We start from the raw sequence: 26,347 nt of genomic DNA, 5'->3' as shown, positions 1-26,347 counted from the left end.
TTCTATTGTCCATGGGGAAGTGGAAAAGAATCTTTCCTCCGTAAGCCATGCGTGTCGTATGAGGCGACTAAAATGCCGGGAGCAATGGGCTAGTAACCCCTTCTCCTGTATACATTTACTAAAAAAGAGAAGAAGAAAAACTTTATAAAACTGGGATGCTTAAATGTGCGTGGATGTAGTGCGGATGACAAGAAAGAGATGATTGCTGATGTTATGAATGAAAAGAAGTTGGATGTCCTGGCTCTAAGCGAAACAAAGCTGAAGGGGGTAGGAGAGTTTCAGTGGGGGGAAATAAATGGGATTAAATCTGGAGTATCTGAGAGAGTTAGAGCAAAGGAAGGGGTAGCAGTAATGTTAAATGATCAGTTATGGAAGGAGAAAAGAGAATATGAATGTGTAAATTCAAGAATTATGTGGATTAAAGTAAAGGTTGGATGCGAGAAGTGGGTCATAATAAGCGTGTATGCACCTGGAGAAGAGAGGAATGCAGAGGAGAGAGAGAGATTTTGGGAGATGTTAAGTGAATGTATAGGAGCCTTTGAACCAAGTGAGAGAGTAATTGTGGTAGGGGACTTGAATGCTAAAGTAGGAGAAACTTTTAGAGAGGGTGTGGTAGGTAAGTTTGGGGTGCCAGGTGTAAATGATAATGGGAGCCCTTTGATTGAACTTTGTATAGAAAGGGGTTTAGTTATAGGTAATACATATTTTAAGAAAAAGAGGATAAATAAGTATACACGATATGATGTAGGGCGAAATGACAGTAGTTTGTTGGATTATGTATTGGTAGATAAAAGACTGTTGAGTAGACTTCAGGATGTACATGTTTATAGAGGGGCCACAGATATATCAGATCACTTTCTAGTTGTAGCTACACTGAGAGTAAAAGGTAGATGGGATACAAGGAGAATAGAAGCATCAGGGAAGAGAGAGGTGAAGGTTTATAAACTAAAAGAGGAGGCAGTTAGGGTAAGATATAAACAGCTATTGGGGGATAGATGGGCTAATGAGAGCATAGGCAATGGGGTCGAAGAGGTATAGGGTAGGTTTAAAAATGTAGTGTTAGAGTGTTCAGCAGAAGTTTGTGGTTACAGGAAAGTGGGTGCAGAAGGGAAGAGGAGTGATTGGTGGAATGATGATGTAAAGAGAGTAGTAAGGGAGAAAAAGTTAGCATATGAGAAGTTTTTACAAAGTAGAAGTGATGCAAGGAGGGAAGAGTATATGGAGAAAAAGAGAGAGGTTAAGAGAGTGGTGAAGCAATGTAAAAAGAGAGCAAATGAGAGAGTGGGTGAGATGTTATCAACAAATTTTGTTGAAAATAAGAAAAAGTTTTGGAGTGAGATTAACAAGTTAAGAAAGCCTAGAGAACAAATGGATTTGTCAGTTAAAAATAGGAGAGGAGAGTTATTAAATGGAGAGTTAGAGGTATTGGGAAGATGGAGGGAATATTTTGAGGAATTGTTAAATGTTGATGAAGATAGGGAAGCTGTGATTTCGTGTATAGGGCAAGGAGGAATAACATCTTGTAGGAGTGAGGAAGAGCCAGTTGTGAGTGTGGGGGAAGTTCGTGAGGCAGTAGGTAAAATGAAAGGGGGTAAGGCAGCCGGGATTGATGGGATAAAGATAGAAATGTTAAAAGCAGGTGGGGATATAGTTTTGGAGTGGTTGGTGCAATTATTTAATAAATGTATGGGAGAGGGTAAGGTACCTAGGGATTGGCAGAGAGCATGCATAGTTCCTTTGTATAAAGGCAAAGGGGATAAAAGAGAGTGCAAAAATTATAGTGTAAAGTGTATGGTAGAGTTATAATTGAAAGAATTAAGAGTAAGACGGAGAATAGGATAGCAGATGAACAAGGAGGCTTTAGGAAAGGTAGGGGGTGTGTGGACCAGGTGTTTACAGTGAAACATATAAGTGAACAGTATTTAGATAAGGCTAAAGAGGTCTTTGTGGCATTTATGGATTTGGAAAAGGCGTATGACAGGGTGGATAGGGGGGCAATGTGGCAGATGTTGCAAGTGTATGGTGTAGGAGGTAGGTTACTGAAAGCAGTGAAGAGTTTTTACGAGGATAGTGAGGCTCAAGTTAGAGTATGTAGGAAAGAGGGAAATTTTTTCCCAGTAAAAGTAGGTCTTAGACAAGGATGTGTGATGTCACCGTGGTTGTTTAATATATTTATAGATGGGGTTGTAAGAGAAGTAAATGCGAGGGTCTTGGCAAGAGGCGTGGAGTTAAAAGATAAAGAATCACACACAAAGTGGGAGTTGTCACAGGTGCTCTTTGCTGATGACACTGTGCTCTTGGGAGATTCTGAAGAGAAGCTGCAGAGATTGGTGGATGAATTTGGTAGGGTGTGCAAAAGAAGAAAATTAAAGGTGAATACAGGAAAGAGTAAGGTTATGAGGATAACAAAAAGATTAGGTGATGAAAGATTGAATATCAGATTGGAGGGAGAGAGTATGGAGGAGGTGAACGTATTCAGATATTTGGGAGTGGACGTGTCAGCGGATGGGTCTATGAAAGATGAGGTGAATCATAGAATTGATGAGGGAAAAAGAGTGAGTGGTGCACTTAGGAGTCTGTGGAGACAGAGAACTTTGTCCTTGGAGGCAAAGAGGGGAATGTATGAGAGTATAGTTTTACCAACGCTCTTATATGGGTGTGAAGCGTGGGTGATGAATGTTGCAGCGAGGAGAAGGCTGGAGGCAGTGGAGATGTCATGTCTGAGGGCAATGTGTGGTGTGAATATAATGCAGAGAATTCGTAGTTTGGAAGTTAGGAGGAGGTGCGGGATTACCAAAACTGTTGTCCAGAGGGCTGAGGAAGGGTTGTTGAGGTGGTTCGGACATGTAGAGAGAATGGAGCGAAACAGAATGACTTCAAGAGTGTATCAGTCTGTAGTGGAAGGAAGGCGGGGTAGGGGTCGGCCTAGGAAGGGTTGGAGGGAGGGGGTAAAGGAGGTTTTGTGTGCGAGGGGCTTGGACTTCCAGCAGGCATGCGTGAGCGTGTTTGATAGGAGTGAATGGAGACAAATGGTTTTTAATACTTGACGTGCTGTTGGAGTGTGAGCAAAGTAACATTTATGAAGGGATTCAGGGAAACCGGCAGGCCGGACTTGAGTCCTGGAGATGGGAAGTACAGTGCCTGCACTCTGAAGGAGGGGTGTTAATGTTGCTGTTTAAAAACTGTAGAGTAAAGCACCCTTCTGGCAAGACAGTGATGGAGTGAATGATGGTGAAAGTTTTTCTTTTTCGGGCCACCCTGCCTTGGTGGGAATCGGCCAGTGTGATAATAAAAAAATAAAAAAAAAATATAAATATATATATATATATATATATATATATATATATATATATATATATATATATATATATATATATATATATATATATATATATGGACATTGAAAAAAACAACTTCCTACAGGGAGGGAAGAAAAAAACATTGTGGTCCAAGACATTGATCATTGAGGGGCATCACTGCACGCCTTCCTGCATCTGGACAGATACTGCAACACAGGAGACATCGCTGCAGCTGAGTTGTGACATAACAGGGTACGGTCTCCTCTGGAGCGGTGAAGCAGTCATCGTATCGCTGCAGGGTTCACTCATCCTGGGGCACAACCTGCTGGTACCCTCGAGTGAGGCATCATCAGTACTTGGCAACTGGGCAGGACTTATTCTGGCAAGGGATTCGGAACATTTCTCGACTGGTACTGTCGCTGTGGCTGTCACTACCAGCAACCGTTAAGTGAGTCATGGCAGTGACAACTCAGTGAACACCTGGGAGTCATAACAGCATACACCGTACTGGAGTGAGTGAGCTAGCAGTCAAAGTGACATCATCTTCGTGAAGGTTGCTCACTGAAGCTCTGACACGAGTTGGACAGTCGCCTGCTGACAGGACTAATGCTGCTTGACGGTGTCATTCTCTCGACAGTTGGAGTTATAACAGAGGTTAGTCTATGCATCCTCAGACTGGTTCTCTACACATAACTGCTCTCTGACAGTCAGGAGGCGAAGTGGAGCTAATCTCGACGGGAATCGTAGCAAGTACGACTCAGCAGGGCATCTACGAGTGGCGAACAATAACTGCTTTCTGTACAAGGGGCTCAGATTCTCATAACTGATGCTAGGGCTGACTAAATGTCAGCTGTCAATGGTCACACTGGGTGACAAGTAACACGAAGTGCTACACAGTGGTGGGCTCAAAACATGCTGTGGTCTACACACACAGCTGGGCACAGACCACTTCATCAGGGACATACATGAAACTTGCACACACCTACTGCGGTACATGGGTTGTACACCAAATGATGCTTTTCTGTGCAAAAATCGACACTAAGCCATTCATGAATATGTGAGGTTAGGTTAGGTAAGGTTCGTCAGGAAACAGGAAAAATGTTTCCTGACGCGGGTGAGAACAGTGACTGAGGGGAAATTAACATATACAGCTTCTCTTAATCTTGACAATACTGAAACAATACTCTCAGTAGAACACTCGATGTGACATCATGTGGTGGTGTCAGGCTTGACGTCATGGTGTGATGTCATGGGGTGACGTCAGGCAGCATGGTGACGTCAGCAGGCATCTCGGGGTGACATCAGCAAACGTCTCGAGGTGACTTCCTGGAGTGACGTCGTGAGGGATGTCATGGGGTGATATCGCGAGGTGGCGTCAGGGCAGCATGTTGACGTCATGAGGGATGTCTTGGGTGACATCGTGAGGCGACGTCAGGGCAGCATGGTGGGTGAAGTCAGTGGAGTGATGCGGAAAGCATGGTGACATCAGCAGATGTTGCGAGGTGACATCCTGGAGTGACGTCGTAAGGTGACATCAAGTAACATGGTGATGTCATGTGGCTTGGGACGTCGGGCTGGGTAACCCACGTGGCTTTGTCCACACCCCACGTGGCTTGCTCCACGTGGCTTCGTCCACACGTGGCTATGTGATCCACGTGACTTCGAGTGACCTCAGGCACTCGGATACACAACTCGGGCAAAGAATTCACACTGAATTCACAGATAAACAGCAGAGGGAGCGAGTAGCGTAGTGGAGGAGTAGTGTGGTGGTAGGCAAGTGTGGTGGTGTGTGGGGAGGTGAGGAATGACCGCTTCCTCCTCCCTGGAATTTACCTGGAGTTCCGGGGGTCAACACCCCCGCGGCCCGGTCTGTGACCAGGCCTCATGGTGGATCAGGGCCTGATCAACCAGGCTGTTACTGCTGGTTGCACACAAACCAACGTACAAACCACAGCCCGGCTGGTCAGATACCGACTTCAGGCGCTTGTCCAGTGCCTGCTCAAAGACAGCCATGGGTCTATTGGTAAGCCCCCTTATGTTTGCTGGGAGGCAGTTGAACAGTCTTGGGCCTCTGACACTTACTGCGTTGTCTCTTCACGTGCTAGTTACACCCCTGCTTTTCATTGGGGGGATGTTGCATCATCTGCCGAGTCTTTTGCTTTCGTAAAGAGTGATTTTCGTGTGAAAGTTTGGTACTAGTCCCTCTAGGATTTTCCAGGTGTATATAATCATGTATCTCTCCCGCCTGCATTCCAGGGAGTACAGGTTTAGGAACTTCAAGCGTTCCCAGTAACTGAGGTGTTTTATCTCCGTTATGTGTGCAGTGAAGGTTCTCTGTACATTTTCTAGGTCAGCAATTTCATCTGCCTTGAAAGGTGCTGTTAGCGTGCAGCAATATTCCAGCCTAGATAGAACAAGCGACCTGAAGAGTGTCATCATGGGCTTGGCATCCCTAGTTTTGAAGGTTTTCATTATCCATCCTGTCTTTTTTTAGCAGATGCAATTGATACAGTGTTACGGTCCTTGAAGGTAAAATCCTCCGACCTGATCACTCCCAGATCTTTGACGTTGGTTTTATGCTCTATTGTGTGGTTGGAATTTGTTTTATACTCTGATGAAGTTTTAATTTCCTCATGTTTACCATATCGGAGTAATTGAAATTTCTCATCGTTGAACTTCATATTGTTTTCTGCAGCCCATTGAAAGATTTGGTTGATGTCCGCCTGGAGCCTTGCAGTGTCTGCAATGGAAGACACTGTCATGCAGATTTGTGTGTCATCTGCAAAGGAAGAAACGGTGCTGTGGCTGACATCCTTGTCTATGTCAGATATGAGGATGAGAAACAAGATGGGAGCGAGTACTGTGCCTTGTGGAACAGAGCTTTTCACCATAGCCACCTCAGACTTTAGTCTGTTGACTACTACTCTTTGTGTTCTGTTTGTGAGGAAATTATAGATCCATCTGCAAACTTTTCCTGCTATTCCTTTAGCACGCATATTATGCGTTATTATGCCATGATCACAGTTGTCGAAGGCTTTTGCAAAGTCTGTATATATTACATCTGCATTCTTTTTGTCTTCTAGTGCATCCAGGACCTTGTTGCAGTGATCCAGTAGCTAGGACAGACAGGAGCGACCTGCTCTAAACCTATGTTGCCCTGGGTTGTGTAACTGATGGGTATCTAGATGGGTGGCGATCTTGCTTCTTAGGACCCTTTCAATGATTTTTATGATATGGGATGTTAGCGCTATTGGTCTGTACTTCTTTGATATTGCTTTACTGCCCCCTTTATGGGGTGGGGCTATCTCTGTTGTCTTTAGTAATTGTGGGACGACTCCAGTGTCCATGCTCCCTCTCCATAGGATGGTAAAAAATCATGATAGGGGCTTCTTGCAGTTCTTGATGAACACGGAGTTCCATGAGTCTGGCCCTGGGGCAGAGTGCATGGGCATGTCATTTTTCGCATGTTCGAAGTCATTTGGCGTCAGGATAACATCAGATAGGCTTGTGTTTACCAAATTCTGTGGCTCTCTCATAAAAAAAATAATTTAGGTCTTCGACTCTCAGTCTGGTTAGCGGCTTGCTAAAAGCTGAGTCATACTGGGACTTGAGTAGCTCACTCATTGCTTTGCTGTCATCTGTGTATGACCCATCTTGTTTAAGTAGGGGCCCAGTACTGGATGTTGTTCTCGATTTTGATTTGTCATGAGAAAAGAAATACTTTGGGTTTCTTTCGATTTCATTTATGGCTTTTAGTTCTTCCAGCGATTCCTGACTCCTATAAGATTCCTGTAGCTTTAGTTTGATGTTTGCTATTTCTCTGACCAGTGTCTACCTACTCACTGCAGATATATTGGCCTCTTTTAGCCACTCTCGGAAGACAGTGCAGAGTTTACCACCATGGACACAGAAATCACCGCAAAACTCACCTCTGACTTGCTGAAGAGCTGAAACACAATAGCAGCAACTTACAGGTGACGCTGAACTGACTTGAGAACAGAGTCGGGCGCTGTAAAGTTCCACATGATGCCACGAACATTTCTCGATGAAAATTCAGCAAATTTCTGCTAGATCCTTCTAGTACGTGTGTCTGGATGCTGAGACTTGCAGACACAACATCAGGATAACTCGTTGAGAGACGGATGAATCTTGTATAGGGTGATGAAGTGAAGATAACTTCATTACCCTCTCAAGTGCTGCAAACATCTCTTCCACCATTTGTAATATGGGATAATTGCGCCGTTATCAAGGCAGTGACAAATGATAAGGCTTCGGAGGATTCTTTATTTGCTATATCGTGGATACACAGGCAGTGTGTTTACGTTGTCCTGACCCCAGGTGGGGGGACCATGCCCACGAGGGAGAGGAGTAGGTCTTGTTGACTCTAGGATGCCTGGATGCTGAGTGAGGGAGAGGCAGTGTGACGCCGTCTGAAGTGACAGACTCACCAGGCTTCCTCTCTGCTGGAAACTATTAAAACCCAGGCATGTAGGCTTACAGTCTATATATTATTATTATTGTTATTATTATTATTATTATTATTATTATTATTATTATTATTATTATTATTATTATTATGATTATGATTATGATTATTATTATTATTATTATTATTATTATTATTATTATTATTCGTAGTAGTAGTACTGGTAAACAGTATACATACCACGAGACATACACACCTCAATTTTTATACCTCCTCTCAGTGTATATTCTTCCTCTCAGTGTACATACCTCCTCTCACCGTATATACACCTCTCAGTGTATATACCTCCTCTCAGTGCATATACACCTCTCAGTGTATATACCTACTCTCAGTGTATATACCTCCTCTCAGTGTATATACACCTCTCAGTGTATATACCTTCTCTCAGTGAATATACACCTCTCAGTCTATATACCTCCTCTCAGTGTATATACCTCCTCTCAAGGGTATATACTCTTCTCAGTGTATATACCTCCTATCAGTGTATATACCTCCCATCAGTGTATATACCTTATGTCAGCGTATATACCTCCTCTCAGTGTATATACCTCCTATGGGTGTATATAACTCCTCTCAGTGTATATACCTCCTATCAGTGTATATACCTCCTATCAGTGTATAAAACTCCTATCAGTGTATATACCTCCAATCAGTGTATATACCTCCTATCAGTGTATATGCCTTCTATCAGTGTATATAACTAACTTCAGTGTATATACCTCCTCTCAGTGTATATACCTCTCAGTGTATATACCTCCAATCAGTGTATATACCTCCTATCAGTGTATATGCCTTCTATCAGTGTATATAACTAACTTCAGTGTATATACCTCCTCTCAGTGTATATACCTCTCAGTGTATATACCTCCAATCAGTGTATATACCTCCTATCAGTGTATATACCTCCTCTCAGTGTATATACCTCCTCTCAATGTATATACCTCCTATCAATGTATATACCTCCTATCAGTGTATATACCTCCTATCAGTGCATATACCTCCTATCAGTGTATATACCTCCTATCAGTGTATATACCTCCTATCAGTGTATATACCTTCTATCAGTGTATATACCTCCTATCAGTGTATATACCTCCTTTCAGTGTATATACCTAATATCAGTGTATATACCTTCTATCAGTGTATATACCTCCTATCAGTGTATATACCTTCTATTAATGTATATATCTCCTATCAGTGTATATACCTTCTATCAGTGTATATTCCTTCTATCAGTGTATATACCTTCTATCAGTGTATATACCTTTTATCAGTGTGCATACCTCCTATCAGTGTACATACCTCCTATCAGTGTATATACCTCCTATCAGTGTATATGCCTTCTATCAGTGTATATGCCTTCTATCAGTGTATATACCTACTATCAGTGTATATACCTCCTATCAGAGTATATACCTCCTCTCAGTGTATATACCTCATATCAGTGTATATACCTTCTATCGGTGTATATACCTTCTATCAGTGTATATACCTACTATCAGTGCATATACCTCCTATCAGAGTATATACCTCCTATCAGTGTATATACCTTCTATCAGTGCATATACCTTCTATCAGTGTGTATACCTCCTATCAGTGTATATACCTCCTATCAGTGTACATACCTCCTCTCAGTGTATATACCTCCTATCAGTGTACATAACTCCTCTCAGTGTATATACCTCCTATCAGTGTACATACTTCCTCTCTGTGTATATACCTCCTATCAGTGTACATAACTCCTCTCAGTGTATATACCTCCTCTCAGTGTATATACCTCCATTCAGTGTATATACCTTCTATCAGCGTATATACCACCTCTCAGTGTATATACCTCCTATCAGTGTACATACCTTCTATCAGTGTATATACCTCCTCTCACTGTATATGCCTCCTATCAGTGTATGTAACTCCTCTCAGTGTGTATACCTCCTCTCAGTGTATATATCTTCTATAAGTGTACGTAACTCCTATCAGTGTATATACCTCCTCTCAGTGTATATACCTCTCAGTGTATACACCTCCTATCAGTGTATATACCTCCTCTCAGTGTATATACCTCCTCTCAGTGTATATACCTCCTCTCAGTGCATATACCTCCTATCAATGTATATACCTCCTATCAGTGTATTTACCTCCTATCAGTGCATATACCTACTATCAGTGTATATACCTCCTTTCAGTGTATATACCTTCTATCTGTGTATATACCTCCTATCAGTGTACATACCTCCTATCAGTGTATATACCTTCTATTAGTGCATATACCTCCTATCAGTGTATATACCTTCTATCAGTGTATATATCTTCTATCAGTGAATATATACCTTCTATGAGTGTATATACATTCTATCAGTGTATATGCCTTCTATCAGTGTATATACACCTTTCAGTGTATATACCTTCTCTCAGTGTATATACTCCTCTCAGTCTATATACCTCCTCTCATTGCATATACCTCCTCTCAAGGATATATACTCCTCTCAGTGTATATACCTCCTATCAGTGTATATACCTTCTATCAGTGTATATACCTTCTATCAGTGTATATACCTTCTATGAGCGTACATACCTCCTATCAGTGTATATACCTTCTATCTGTGTATATACTTTCTATCAGTGTATATAAATTCTATCAGTGTATACACCTCCTATCAGTGTATATACCTCCCATCAGTGTATATACCTTCTATCAGCGTATATACCTCCTCTCAGTGTATATACCTACTATCAGTGTATATACCTCCTATCAGTGTATATACCTCCTCTCAGTGTATATACCTCCTATTAGTGTATATAACTCCTCTCAGTGTATATACCTCCTTACAGTGTACATACCTTCTATCATTGTATATACCTTCTATCAGTGTATATACCTCCTATCAGTGTATATACCTCCTATCAGTGTATATACCTCCTATCAGTGTATATACCTCCTATCAGTGAATATACCTCCTATCAGTGTATATACCTTCTATCAGTGTATATACCTCCTATCAGTGTATATACCTCCTCTAAGCGTATATACCTACTCTGAGTGTATATACTCCTCTCAGTGTATATACCTCCTATCAGTGTATATACCTCCTGTCAGTGTATATACCTTCCATCAATGTATATACCTCCTCTCAGTGTATATACCTCCTCTCAGTGTATATACCTTCTATCAGTGTATATACCTCCTATCAGTGTATATACCTCCTCTCAGTGTATATACCTCCCATCAGTGTATATACCTTCTATCAGCGAATATACCTCCCCTCAGTGTACACACCTCCTATCAGTGTATATACCTCCTATCAGTGTATATACCTCCTCTCAGTGTATATTCCTCCTATCAGTGTATATAACTGCTCTCAGTGTACATACCTCCTCTCAGCGTATATACCTCCTATCAGTGTATATACCTCCTATCAGTGTATATACCTCCTCTCAGTGTATATACCTCCTCTCTGTGTACATACCTCCTATCAATGTATATACCTCCCATCAGTGTATATACCTCCTATTAATGCATGTACATCCTATCAGTGTATATACCTCCTATCAGTGTATATAAATTCTATCAGTGTATATGCCTCCTATCAGTGTATATACCTCCTATCAGTGTATATACCTCCTATCAGTGTATATACCTTCTATCAGTGTATATACCTCCTATCAGTGTACATACCTTCTATCAGTGTATATATCTTCTATCAGTGTATATACCTTCTATCAGTGTATATACCTTCTATCAGTGTATATACCTTCTATCAGTGTATATACCTCCTATCAGTGCATATACCTCCTATCAGGGTATATACCATCTATCAGTGTATATACCTCCTATCAGTGTACATACCTCCTATCAGTGTACATACCTTCTATCAGTGTATATACCTCCTATCAGTGTACATACCTCCTATCAGTGTATATACCTCCTATCAGTGTATATACCTTCTATCAGTGTATATGCCTCCTATCAGTGTATATACCTTCTGTCAGTGTATATACCTCCTATCAGTGTATATACCTTCTATCAGTGTATATACCTCCTATCAGTGTATATACCTTATATCAGTGTATATATCTTATATCATTGTATATACCTTCTATCAGTGTATATACCTTCTATCAGTGTATATACCTCCTATCAGTGTATATACCTCCTATCAGTGTATATACCTTCTATCAGTGTATATACCCCTATCAGTGTACATACCTCCTATCAGTGTATATACCTCCTATCAGTATATATGCCTTCTATCAGTGTATATACCTTCTGTCAGTTTATATACCTTCTATCAGTGTATATACCTTATATCAGTGTATATACCTCCTATCAGTGTATATACCTTCTATCAGTGTATGTACCTCCTATCAGTGTATATACCTTCTATCAGTGTATATATCTTCTATCAGTGTATATACCTTCTATCAGTGTATATACCTCCTATCAGTGTATACACTTTCTATCAGTGTATATACCTACTATCAGTTTATATACCTCCTCTCAGTGTATATACCTCCTATCAGTGTATATACCTTCTATCAGTGTATATACCTTCTATCAGTGTATATACCTTCTATCAGTGTATATACCGTCTATCAGTATATATACCTCCTATCAGTGTATATACCTTCTATCAGTGTATATACCTTCTATCAGTGTATATACCTTCTATCAGTGTATACCTCCTATCAGTGTATATACCTTCTATCAGTGTTTATACCTTCTATCAGTGTATATACCTTCTATCAGTGTATATACCTTCTATCAGTGTATATACCTTCTATCAATGTATATACCTTCTATCAGTGTATATACCTCCTATCAGTGTACATACCTCCTATTAGTGAATATACCTCCTGTCAGTGTATATACCTTCAGACTATATACCTCCTATCAGTGTATATACACCTCCCCCCATCAACCAATTTTTTGTTGCTGTCATAGGACAACATTGTTCCAGTTATCACAACATTGTTCCAGTTATCACAACATTGTTCCAGTTATCACAACATTGTTCCAGTTATCACAACATTGTTCCAGTTATCTCAATATTGTTCCAGTTATCACAACATTGTTCCAGTTATTACAACATTGTTCCAGTTATTACAACATTGTTCCAGTTATCACAACATTGTTCCAGTTATTACAACATTGTTCCAGTTATTACAACATTGTTCCAGTTATTACAACATTGTTCCAGTTATTACAACATTTTTCCAGTAATCACAACATTGTTCCAGTTATCACAGCATTGTTCCAGTTATCACAACATTGTTCCAGTTATCACAACATTGTTCCAGTTATCACAACATTGTTCCAGTTATTACAACATTGTTCCAGTTATTACAACATTGTTCCAGTAATCACAACATTGTACTGTCTGCACAGACAGCCCATGCTGTCTGCCAGCTTAGTTCATATTTCGCGCCATGCTGGTGCTGCCACCTAGAGGCCTTGCCACTTCAGTATGCCCAGGCTTGCCTCACTCTCTCTCACACAGCGGCCTAGCAGGAAGACACAAGTACTCCCAGCTCTCTCTCGTGGGATGGCCCTGCCCGGGCCATGGGCACACACACACAAGCCTGTGTAACCCACCTACGACTTAACAATAAAGTAAGAAGCCTCCGAAGACGTATCATTCACACCCCGCTTACAGCCTACCAAATAAGTCCGTTATAAATGGTGGCAGCGGTGCTTGCAGCAGTTGTGTTTGCCTGGAGAGGGGGAGGAAGAGGTATGAAGTCATCTTCACTTCATCATCCCATACAAGAAGCATCCGTCTCTCAACGAGTTATCCTGATGTCGTGTCTGCACTTTTGAGCATCCAGACACAGGTACTAGCAGGATCCAGCCGAAATTTGTCGAAAGTCTTCGAGAATTGTGAGTGGCGTCACAGTGACCCCACGCTACAGCGTCCCACGCTACAGCGTCCCACGCTACAGTGTCCCACGCTGTTTCTCAAGTCACGTGTTCAGCGTCACTTGTATGTTGCTGTTGTTGTTCAGCTCAGCACAGCTGTTTCAGCAAGCCAGAGGTGGGTTTTGTGGTGATTTCTGCGTCCAGTGTGAGCTTCTCCACGTGTTTGTGGGTGGAGGAGGAGGAGGAGGAGGAATGGCTAGATGCTCGCCCTGCCATACACTCACCCACGCTCCTCGCCACCACACTACCATACACTCACCACTGCCCACTCCCTCTGCTGTGTTTTCTGCTGTTTTTCGTGTGAATTCTTTGCCAGTGCTGTGTATCCGAGTGCCCAAGGCCACTCGAAGCTGCGTGGATCAGCATGCCACGTAGATCACGACACCACGTGGATCGACACCACGTTGGGTGTGGCCGATGTCACGTAGACCTACAAAGCCACGTGGGTTACCAGATGTCCCAGGCCACATGCTGTGGTCTGCTGCCCGCATCACATTGACGTCACCTCACGATATCTGCCTGACGTCACCTCATGATGTCTCCCTGACGTCACCTCGAGATGTCTGCTGACGTCACCTCGAGATGTCTGCTGACGTCACCTCGAGATGTCTGCTGACGTCACCTCGAGATGTCTGCTGACGTCACCTCACGATGTCTGCCTGGCGTCACTTCATGATGTCTCCCTGACGTCACCTCGAGATGTCTGCTGACGTCACAGCCCTGCTGACGTCACCTCGCGACATCACGCCTGACATCACATGATGTCACCATCGAGTGTTCAGTAATTATTTCAGTATTGTCGAGAAGATTGAGAGAAAATGTATGTCGTGTGTTAATTAATTCCTCTTAGTAGGTGTTCTCACATTTTAGTATATGTCTTAGTGTCAGTTTTGTGCACAGAAAAGCATCATTTGCTAGTTAAGCCATGTTGTACCGTATGTACAGCGGTGTGTTTTTAAAGTTTCCGTGTGTCCAGTGAGGTCTGGGCCAGCCAGACCTGAGTAGCACCACCGTGTTAAGTCACCCGTGTGACCAGTGTGTTTGACAGCTGATTACTCAGCCCTGAGCGTACAAGCCCTCTTGTACAGAAAGCTTTTATGCTCGTCGCTCGTGATGTTCTGCAGAATCGTACCTGCTACGATTCCCATCGAGATTTGTTTCACTTCACCTCCAGACCGTCAGAGTGCAGTTATATGTAGAGAAACAAGTCTGGGGATGCTTAGGCTAACCTCTGCTATAACTCCAACTGTCGAGAGATGATACTCGTCAAGCCGCAGCCAGGCCTGTCGGCAGGCGCTGTGTCAGCCTCGTGTCACAAGCTTCAGTGAGCAGCCTGCACAAAGATGATGTCACTTTGACTGCTAGCTCGCTCACTGCAGTCTGGTGTATGATGTTACGACTCCCAGATGTTTTGCCCAGTCGTCTCTGCCACGACTCGCTCCACAACTCGCTCCACGCTCGCCGGCAGTGACAGCCCAGCGACAGTACCAGTCGAAAAGTGTCCTCCTGAGTCGCTTGCCAGAAGTCCTGCCCAGTTGCCGAGTTTTGTCGACGCCTCACTCGAGGGCACCAGCATGTCGTGCCCTAGGTTGAGTGAAAACCTGCAGCGACTCCCATGATGACTGCTTCACCAGAGGAGACCGTACCCTGTTACGTCACAGCTCAGCCGCAGCGATGTCTCCTGTGTTGCAGTACCTGTCCAGACGCAGGAAGGCGTGCAGTGATGCCTTTCAACGCTCATTGCCTTTGACCACGATGTTTAGCACACCCCATGTTTTTTCTTCCCTACCTGTAGGAAGTTTTTTTTCCATGTCCATATGTATATATATGTTTTTATTTTGTGTTCTGTGCCCTGTTCCTACGAGAGAGAGACAGAGTTTCTTTTACTACCAGTATTGTCGCGTCGGGACAACGCGCTGTAGGTGGCCGAGCGTATGTAGACAGCCTGTACTGTCTGCACAGACAGCCCATGCTGTCTGCCAGCTTAGTTCATATTTCGCGCCATGCTGGTGCTGCCACCTAGAGGCCTTGCCACTTCAGTATGCCCAGACTTGCCTCACTCTCTCTTCTCTCACACAACGGCCTACCAGGAAGACACAAGTACTCCCAGCTCCTGTGTAACCCACCTACGACTTAACAATAAAGTAAGAAGCCTCCGAAGAAGACGTATCATTCACACCCCGCTTACAGCCTACCAAATAAACCCGTTATATCACAACATTGTTCCAGTTATCACAACATTGTTCCAGTAATCACAACATTGTTCCAGTTATTACAACATTGTTCCAGTTATCACAACATTGTTCCATTTATCACAACATTGTTCCAGTTATCACAACATTGTTCCAGTTATCACAACATTGTTCCAGTTATCACAACATTGTTCCAGTTAACACAACATTGTTCCAGTTATCACAACATTGTTCAAGTTATCACAACATTGTTCCAGTTATTACAGCATTGTTCCAGTTATCACAATATTGTTCCACTTATCACAACATTGTTCCAGTTATTACAACATTGTTCCAGTTATCACAACATTGTTCCAGTTATCTCAACTTTGTTCCAGTTATCACAACATTGTTCCAGTTATCACAACATTGTTCCAGTTATCACAACATTGTTCCAGTTATCACAACATTGTTCCAGTTATCACAACATTGTTCCAGTTATCACAACATTGTTCCAGTTATCACAACATTGTTCCAGTAATCACAACATTGTTCCAATAATCACAACATTGTTCCAGTAATCACAGCATTGTTCCAGTTATTACAACATTGTTCTAGTTATCACAACATTGTTCCAGTTATTACAACATTGTTCCAGAGTCACAACATTGTTCCAAATATCACAACATTGCTCCAGTTATCACAGCATTGTTCCAGTTATTACAACATTGTTCTAGTTATCACAACATTGTTCCAGTTATTACAACATTGTTCCAGTTATCACAACATTGTTCCAGTTATTACAACATTGTTCTAGTTATCACAACATTGTTCCAGTTAACAAAACATTGTTCCAGTTATCACAACATTGTTCCAGTTATCACAACATTGTTCCAGTTATTACAGCATTGTTCCAGTTATCACAATATTGTTCCACTTATCACAACATTGTTCCAGTTATTACAACATTGTTCCAGTTATCTCAACATTGTTCCAGTTATCTCAACATTGTTCCAGTTATCACAACATTGTTCCAGTTATCACAACATTGTTCCAGTTATCACAACATTGTTCCAGTTATCACAACATTGTTCCAGTTATCACAACATTGTTCCAGTTATCACAACATTGTTCCAGTTATCACAACATTGTTCCAGTAATCACAACATTGTTCCAATAATCACAACATTGTTCCAGTAATCACAGCATTGTTCCAGTTATTACAACATTGTTCTAGTTATCACAACATTGTTCCAGTTATTACAACATTGTTCCAGAGTCACAACATTGTTCCAGATATCACAACATTGCTCCAGTTATCACAACATTGTTCCAGTTATTACAACATTGTTCCAGTTATCACAACATTGTTCCAGTTATTACAACATTGTTCCAGTTATCACAACATTGTTCCAGTTATTACAACATTGTTCTAGTTATCACAACATTGTTCCAGTTATCACAACATTGTTCCAGTTATGACAACATTGTTCCAGTTATTACAACATTGTTCCAGTTATGACAACATTGTTCCAGTTATCACAACATTGTTCCAGTTATTACAACATTGTTCCAGTTATCACAACATTGTTCCAGTTATTACAACATTGTTCCAGTTATGACAACATTGTTCCAGTTATCACAACATTGTTCCAGTTATTACAACATTGTTCCAGTTATCACAACATTGTTCCGGCTAATACAACATTGTTCCAGTTATCACAACATTGTTCCAATTATCACATCATTGTTCCAGTTATTACAAAGTTGTTCCAGTTACCTGGAGGTTACCTGGAGGTCATTCCGGGGATCAACGCCCCCGCGGCCCGGTCCATGACCAGGCCTCCCGATGGATCAGGGCCTGATCAACTAGGCTGTTACTGCTGGCCGCACGCAGTCCAACGTACGAGCCACAGCCCGGCTGATCCGGCACTGACTTTAGGTATCAGTCCAGCTCTCTCTTGAAGGCAGCCAGGGGTTTATTGGCAATTCCCCTAATGCTTGATGGGAGGCTGTTGAACAGCCTTGGGCCCCGGGCACTTATGGTGTTTTCCCTTAGTGTACCAATGGCACCCCTACTTTTTATTGAGGGCATTTTGCATCGCCTGCCCAGTCTTTTACTTTCGTCGGGAGTGATTTCTGTGTGCAGATTTGGGACCATTCCTTCCAAGATTTTCCAAGTGTAGATTATGATATATCTGTCCCTCCTGCATTCCAACGAATACAAGTCAAGTGCTTCCAAGCGTTCCCAGTAGTTAAGGTGCTTGACAGAACTTATACGTGCAGTAAAGGTTCTCTGTACACTCTCTAGATCTGCGATTTCACCTGCTTTGAATGGAGATGTTAATGTACAGCAGTATTCTAGCCTAGAGAGAACAAGTGATTTGAAAAGGATCATCATGGGCTTGGCATCTCTCGTTTTGAAAGTTCTCATTATCCATCCTATCATTTTCTTTGCACGTGCGATCGTGGCACTGTTGTGATCCTTGAAAGTGAGATCCTCAGACATTACTACTCCCAGGTCCCTTACATTATTTTTCCGCTCTATTGTATGGCCGGAGTCAGTAGTATACTCTGTTCTAGTTATTATCTCCTCCAGTTTTCCATAACGGAGTAGTTGGAATTTGTCCTCATTGAACATCATATTGTTTACCGTTGCCCACTGGAAAACTTTGTTTATATCTTCTTGGAGGTTAACCGCGTCCTCAGCAGATGACAGCCTCATGCAGATCCTAGTATCATCCGCAAAGGATGATACGGTGCTGTGGTGTACATCTCTGTTTATGTCTGATATGAGGATAAGGAATAAGATGGGGGCAAGTACTGTGCCTTGTGGAACAGAGCTCTTCACAACATTGTTCCAGTTATCACAAGATTGTTCCAGTTATCACAACATCGTTCCAATTATCAGAACATTGTTCCAGTAATCACAACATTGTTCCAATTATCACAACGTTGTTCCAGTTATCACAACATTGTTCCAGTTATCATAACATTGTTCCAGTTATCACAACATTGTTCCAGTTATCACAACATTGTTCCAGTTATTACAACATTGTTCCAGTTATCACAACATTGTTCCAGTTATCACAACATTGTTCCAGTTATTGCAACGTTGTTCCAGTTATCACAACATTGTTCCAGTTATCACAACATTGTTCCAGTTATCAAAACATCGTTCCAGTTATCACAACATTGTTCCAGTTATCACAACATTGTTCCAGTAATCACAACATTGTTCCAGTAATCACAACATTATTACAGTTATCACAACATTGTTCCAGTTATCACAACATTGCTCCAGTTATCACAACATTGTTCCAGTTATTACAACATTGTTCAAGTTATCACAACATTGTTCCATTTATCACAACATTGTTCCAGTTATTTCAACGTTGTTCCAGTTTTCACAACATTGTTCCAGTTATCACAACACTGTTCCAGTTATCACAACATTGTTCCAGTTATCACAACATTGTTCCAGTTATCACAACATTGTTCCAGTTATCACAACATTGTTCCAGTTATCACAACATTGTTCCAGTTATCACAACATTGTTCCAGTTATCACAACATTGTTCCAGTTATCACAACATTGTTCCAGTAATCACAACATTGTTTCAGTAATCACAACATTGTTCCAGTAATCACAACATTGTTCCAGCTATCACAACATTGTTCTAGTTATCAAAACATTGTTCCAGTTATCACAACATTGTTCCAGTTATCACAACATTGTTCCAGTTATCACAACATTGTTCCAGTTATTACAACATTGTTCCAGTTATTACAACATTGTTCCAGTTATCACAACATTGTTCCAGTTAACACAACATTGTTCCAGTTATTACAACATTGCTGCAGTTATTACAACATTGTTCCAGTTATCACAACATTGTTCCAGTTATCACAACATTGTTCCAGTTATCGCAACATTGTTCCAGTTATCACAACATTGTTCCAGTTATCACAACATTGTTCCAGTTATCACAACATTGTTCCAGTTATCACGACATTGTTCCAGTTATCACAACATTGTCCCAGTTATCACGGCATTGTTCCAGTTATCACAACATTGTTCCAGTTATCACAATATTGTTCCAGTTATCACAATCATGTTCCAGTCAATCATTGTTCCAGTTATCACAACATTGTTCCAGTAATCACAGCATTGTTCCAGTTATCACAACATTGTTCCAGTTATCACAACATTGTTCCAGTTATCACAACATTGTTCCAGTTATCACAACATTGTTCCAGTTATCACAACAGTGTTCCAGTTCTACAGGCTGTGCTGACGTTGCTCATCCCGGATAACGTGGACACTGGTGTCGAATGGTTCCAGTGGAACAAGTACACTGCTCCAGCCTGGATCAGTGCTGTGCTGGGAGTGTTCAACCTGACTATCCTGCTGCCTTTTGTCTTCCAAGTGAGTGGACAGCTCACATTCACGTCACAACAACAAGACTACACCTCACAGTCACGTCACAACAACAAGACTACACCTCACAGTCACGTCACAACAACAAGACTACACCTCACAGTCACGTCACAACAACAAGACTACACCTCACAGTCACGTCACAACAAGACTACACCTCACAGTCACATCACAACAACAAGACTACAGCTCACAGTCACGTCACAACAAGACTACACCTCACAGTCACGTCACAACAACAAGACTACACCTCACAGTCACGTCACAACAACAAGACTGCAGCTCACAGTCACGTCACAACAAGACTACACCTCACATTCACATCACAACAACAAGACTACACCTCACAGTCACGTCACAACAACAAGACTACAGCTCACAGCCACGTCACAACAAGACTACACCTCACAGTCACGTCACAACAACAAGACTACAGCTCACAGTCACGTCACAACAAGACTACACCTCACAGTCACGTCACAACAACAAGACTACACCTCACAGTCACATCACAGCAACAAGACTATACCTCACAGTCACGTCACAACAACAAGACTACACCTCACAGTCACGTCAAAACAAGAAGACTACACCTCTCAGTCACGTCACAACAACAAGAGTACACCTCACAGTCACGTCAAAACAACAAGACTACACCTCACAGTCACGTCAAAACAACAAGACTACACCTCACAGTCACGTCACAACAACAAGACTACACCTCACAGTCACATCACAACAACAAGACTACACCTCACAGTCACGTCACAACACCAAGACTACACCTCACAGTCACGTCACAACACCAAGACTACACCTCACAGTCACGTCACAACACCAAGACTACACCTCACAGTCACGTCACAACACCAAGACTACACCTCACAGTCACGTCACAACACCAAGACTACACCTCACAGTCACGTCAAAACAACAAGACTACACCTCACAGTCACGTCACAACAACAAGACTACACCTCACAGTCACGTCACAACAACAAGACTACACCTCACAGTCACGTCAAAACAACAAGACTACACCTCACAGTCACGTCACAACAACAAGACTACACCTCACAGTCACGTCACAACAACAAGACTACAGCTCACAGTCACATCACAACAACAAGACTACACCTCACAATCACGTCACAACACCAAGACTACACCTCACAGTCATATCACAACAACAAGACTACACCTCACAGTCACGTCACAACAACAAGACTACACCTCACAGTCACGTCACAACAACAAGACTACACCTCACAGTCACATCACAACAACAAGACTACACCTCACAATCACGTCACAACACCAAGACTACACCTCACAGTCATATCACAACAACAAGACTACACCTCACAGTCACGTCAAAACAACAAGACTACACCTCACAGTCACGTCAAAACAACAAGACTACAGCTCACAGTCACGTCAAAACAACAAGACTACACCTCACAGTCACGTCACAACAACAAGACTACTCCTCACAGTCACGTCAAAACAACAAGGCTAAACCTCACAGTCACGTCACAACAACAAGACTACTCCTCACAGTCACATTACAACAAGACTACACCTCACAGTCATGTCACAACAACAAGACTACCCCTCACAGTCACGTCACAACAACAAGACTACACCTCACAGTCACATTACAACAAGACTACACCTCACAGTCATGTCACAACAACAAGACTACCCCTCACAGTCACGTCACAACAACAAGACTACACCTCTCAGTCACGTCACAACAACAAGACTACACCTCACAGTCACGTCACAACAACAAGACTACACCTCAGTCATGTCACAACAAGACTACACCTCACAGTCACGTCACAACAACAAGACTACACCTCACAGTCACGTCACAACAACAAGACTACACCTCACAGTCATGTCACAACAACAAGACTACACCTCACAGTCACGTCACAACAACAAGACTACACCTCACAGTCACGTCACAACAACAAGACTACTCCTCACAATCACTTCACAGCAACAAAACTACACCTCACAGTCACGTCACAACAACAAGACTACACCTCACAGTCATGTCACAACAACAAGACTACACCTCACAGCCACGTCACAACAACAAGACTACACCTCACTGTCATGTCACAACAACAAGACTACACCTCACAGTCACGTCACTACACCCGACTCTGTGAAACACAACTGATACTCTACCCAAACATTAAAATTTTTTACTTGTCTAATGTATCTTAAATTCTTCCCAAATTTTATTAATTATAAATGAATCCAATTTGTATAATCCAAAAGCAATATTCGTATTATTTTCAAAACTACATTTTTATGAAATCTGATTCTATTATATTCCTGTCGACCATGGACTTACTTGATACAACTTTCTCAGCATTTTGAAAATCAATTGGATGCTTAAAATCTCTCTCATGAATTAACAGGGCATTAGAATCTTGTCCAAGACTTTTACCAGTTTGTCCCTAATGAACTTCTTCACATATTTTACAAGGAATCTTATAGACACAACCGTAGGCATGACTCACGAAATCGTAATGACACGATTGCAAACAAACCATACCAGACCGTCGCGTTAGCCACTGGACCAGCTAGCCACAATAAGATTCGTCCAACTAAGCATATTTCTACACCATAGGAAAGTTAGCATAGGCACCACTGTGACCACAAATGCAAGTAGGCAATTTGGGGGATTTATTTTTTATCAGTCTTTTCTTACTGTATACAAATCACGTTTGGCATAAAATTTGTCCCAGTTATCAATGAATGGAATTGCAAATCCCTTGCAGTACCTGTATAGGCTGCAATTTACACCAGTTGCCCTAGACATCCATTCATTGCCCACTCCCCTTCTAGGCAAGATGCTACATATGACTGGAACCCCTCCCTTAGACCTAATTACATCTATGGCTGACTTGTACTTATCCAACATCTCTTGTCTCCTACCCTTCCAGATATCATTTCCACCAGCACTAAGACAGATGATGGGCTTGCTTCCATTACCTGACATAATATTATCCAACCTGCAGATTATGTCATCAACACCAGCTCCTGGGAAGCACACTCTCTGTCTAATGTTAATATCTGTTACAAAAAGCACGGTCCATATATCTTACCTGTGAATCACCTAGAACCAGAATGCTCTTACTTGATTAGCAGAGGAGTTAGTGGTACCTTTAACCTCGCTAACCAGTGAAGTACACTCTTCCTGGAGAACAGAGAATCGGTTTCCTTCCTTCAGATCTTCTCTGTTAAGCTTCCTTATCTTGATACTTCTACCTTTAGTAGAGACAACATTCCACTTGAAGCAGCTGCCACTCTTCAACTAACTATTGGTAACCTTTTTCTCCACACCGATTCCACCCTTCTCACACTCACTCCTAAATCCATCTTGGAGAATTTTCAGCCTCCTATTTTCCTTTTAGAGAAGTAGAACCTCCTACTTCAACACTTTAAGTTAACCCGAGATTCCAAAAGACTACTAGAAGCCATGGTGGTCTATAACACTCCACACTAATCCCCCAGACAGTTGCCATCTACTCAGATCAAGGCTAAGTTGCTGTCATCTGACTGGTTTAACTATCCAAGTCTTCTATCTCTTGTAAATTCTCTTTAATGTTATGTAAAATATTCTTCCAATGCTCTAATCCGCAGGAGCACAACATCTCCAAGAATGAGAGAGACTTCATGACCTCGTCTAATGGGCCCGAGAACCAGGTGAAGCTGCCTAGTCCTGATTACCAATCTGTCGCTGGTATCCTCTACGCCCGATTTGCTATCACATTCATCGCCGTGGTGATGGAGGCCATACTCGTCCCTCTGGTGATGGACCAGTATGCCTGGTCGGAGAACAGGGCCATAATCGCGGTGGCGATTGCTGTGAGTGTCGCTGCAGCGTTGAACATCATTATGTACTTTTTAAGTGGTGTATTATCCAGGAAGTTCGACGAGAGGTTGCTCGCCTTGCTTCTAGGATTGTTGCCTATGATGGTGGGTTTCTTCCTCTTCATCCCATGGGGTCATGGCGTCATCCCCATGCAGCAATGTGACCAGGTTAATGTGACAGATGCTGTTCCGTCCACCACCCAGACAGTGCAGATGCAGCAGCTGAGTCATTACCAAGCGGGAATGTTAGCTGACGATGCCGATGCTGACGAACACTGTTCAGACGGCTGTCCTCCCATCCAGGAATGGTGCTACAACACTCCCCAGTTACCGGGAATTCAGCTTATTATCGCCTTCATCATTGCCATAGTAGGTTTCCCGGTAGCACAGGGCATTCTACTGGGTATATTCTCTAAAATCCTTGGCCCCAGGCCCCAGGGACTCTGGATGGGTGTTATAGGAAGCGCTGGCAGCTTCTCCCGTATAATCGGCCCTATCATTGTCACCTACATATACGAGGAGTTTGGCACCAGATGGTGCTTCGGGATACTCTCCTTGATTAACGCAGTGGCACTTGTTGAACTGGCACTTCTATATCGTCGTTTAATTCCAATGAAGTTGCCAAATAGGGAAATTAATGCTTATGACGGACCAGCATCTCCGGAACACTCCAGCTAGTGTACTCACCTAGTTGTACTCACCTAGTTGTGGTTGCGGGGGGTCGATTCACAGCTCCTGGCCCCGCCTATTCAACTGGCCGCTACCCGGTCACTCTTTCCACTCCGTGAGCTTTATCATACCTCTTCTTAAAGCTTTGTATAGATCCTGCCTCCACTACATCACTAACCAGACTATTGCACTTCCTGACAACTCTGACTGAAGAAATACTTCCTAACATCAATGTGGTTCATCTGAGTCTTCAGCTTCCAACTGTGACCCCTTGTTGCTGTGTTCCATCTCTGGAACATCCTGTCTCTGTCCACCTTGTCTATACCTCTCAGTATTTTATATGTCGTTATCATATCCCCCCTAACTCTCATGTCTTCCAGTGCCGTCAGGTCGATTTCCCCTAACCTCTCCTCGTAGGACATACCCCTTAGCTCCGGGACTAGTCTTGTTGCAAACCTCTGCACTTTCTCTAGTTTCCTTACATGCTTGGCTAGGTGAGGGGTTCAAAACTGGCGCTGCATATTCCAATATGGGCCTAACGTACACAGTGCACAGGGTCCTGAATGACTCCTTATTTAGATGTCGAAATGCTGTTCTTTGGTTTGCCAGGCACCCGTATGCTGCAGCAGTTATTTGGTTGATATACTCACCTAATTTTACTCACCTAATTGTGGTTGCAGGGGTCGAGACTCAGCTTCTGGCTCCGCCTTTTCACTGATCGCTACTAGGGCCTCTCTCTCTGCTCCCTGAGCTTGGTTATACCTCGTCTTAAAGCTATGTATGATTCCTGCCTCCACTACATCACTTGCTAGGCTATTCCACTTCCTGACGACTCTATGACTGAAAAAATACTTCCTAACATCCCCGTGACTCGTCTGAGTCTTCAGCTTCCAATTGTGACTCCTTGTTTCTGTGTTCCCTTTCTGGAACATCCTGTCTCTGTCCACGTTATCTATTTTGTATGTCGTTATTATAAGTAAGTAAGTGCATATATATATATATATATATATGTATATATATATATATATATATATATATATATATATATATATATATATATATATATATATATATATATATATATATATATATATATATGTAGGAGCTGAAGACCCCAGATTCATTGAAGCAGCCATGCTGTGGGACAACCTTTGCAGACTCCTCCAGCAGATCAGCTCCGCCCAACAGCACCAACAGTCCCACTGGGACAAACGGATCAAAAAAAAAAATGCAAAAACAATGCTCAACAACACTTCAGGAAAAGACAAAGCTCATCTGCTAGCGGTGAAGGCACCTCATTCAGGAGATTTTCTTTTAGTCATTGCCAACTCCTCCCTGGGCACCCGGCTCAACCCACAAGCAGCCCTAGCAGCCCCGATATAGGTGCGGCAGGGCGATGGCTGATCAATTTGGACTTCATAGTCTCATGTGTCATACATTAGAAAGAAGTATGCCAGACATGAGGAGGTC

The 26,347-nt window shown here is 42.4% G+C and overlaps 1 protein-coding gene across 1 annotated transcript in view; it reads left to right on the top strand.

Moving 5' to 3' along the window:
* LOC138850991 (major facilitator superfamily domain-containing protein 8-like) overlaps positions 1-26,135 on the top strand; it is a 61,882-nt gene extending 35,747 nt beyond the window's left edge. The window contains exons 6-7 of the mRNA XM_070095309.1: positions 20,151-20,299; positions 23,978-26,135. Of these exons, the coding sequence (XP_069951410.1) occupies positions 20,151-20,299; positions 23,978-24,886 (1,058 nt within the window). The 3' untranslated portion in view covers positions 24,887-26,135. The remainder of the gene's footprint in view (positions 1-20,150; positions 20,300-23,977) is intronic.
* The last annotated feature ends 212 nt before the right edge of the window (positions 26,136-26,347 follow it).

This window comes from Cherax quadricarinatus, chromosome 49 (genome assembly GCF_038502225.1).
Source record: "Cherax quadricarinatus isolate ZL_2023a chromosome 49, ASM3850222v1, whole genome shotgun sequence".
In the NCBI taxonomy this organism is placed as follows: Eukaryota; Metazoa; Arthropoda; class Malacostraca; order Decapoda; family Parastacidae; genus Cherax; species Cherax quadricarinatus.
Note: the sequence above shows the minus strand (reverse complement) of the source record. Positions and strands in the feature narration are given on the sequence as shown.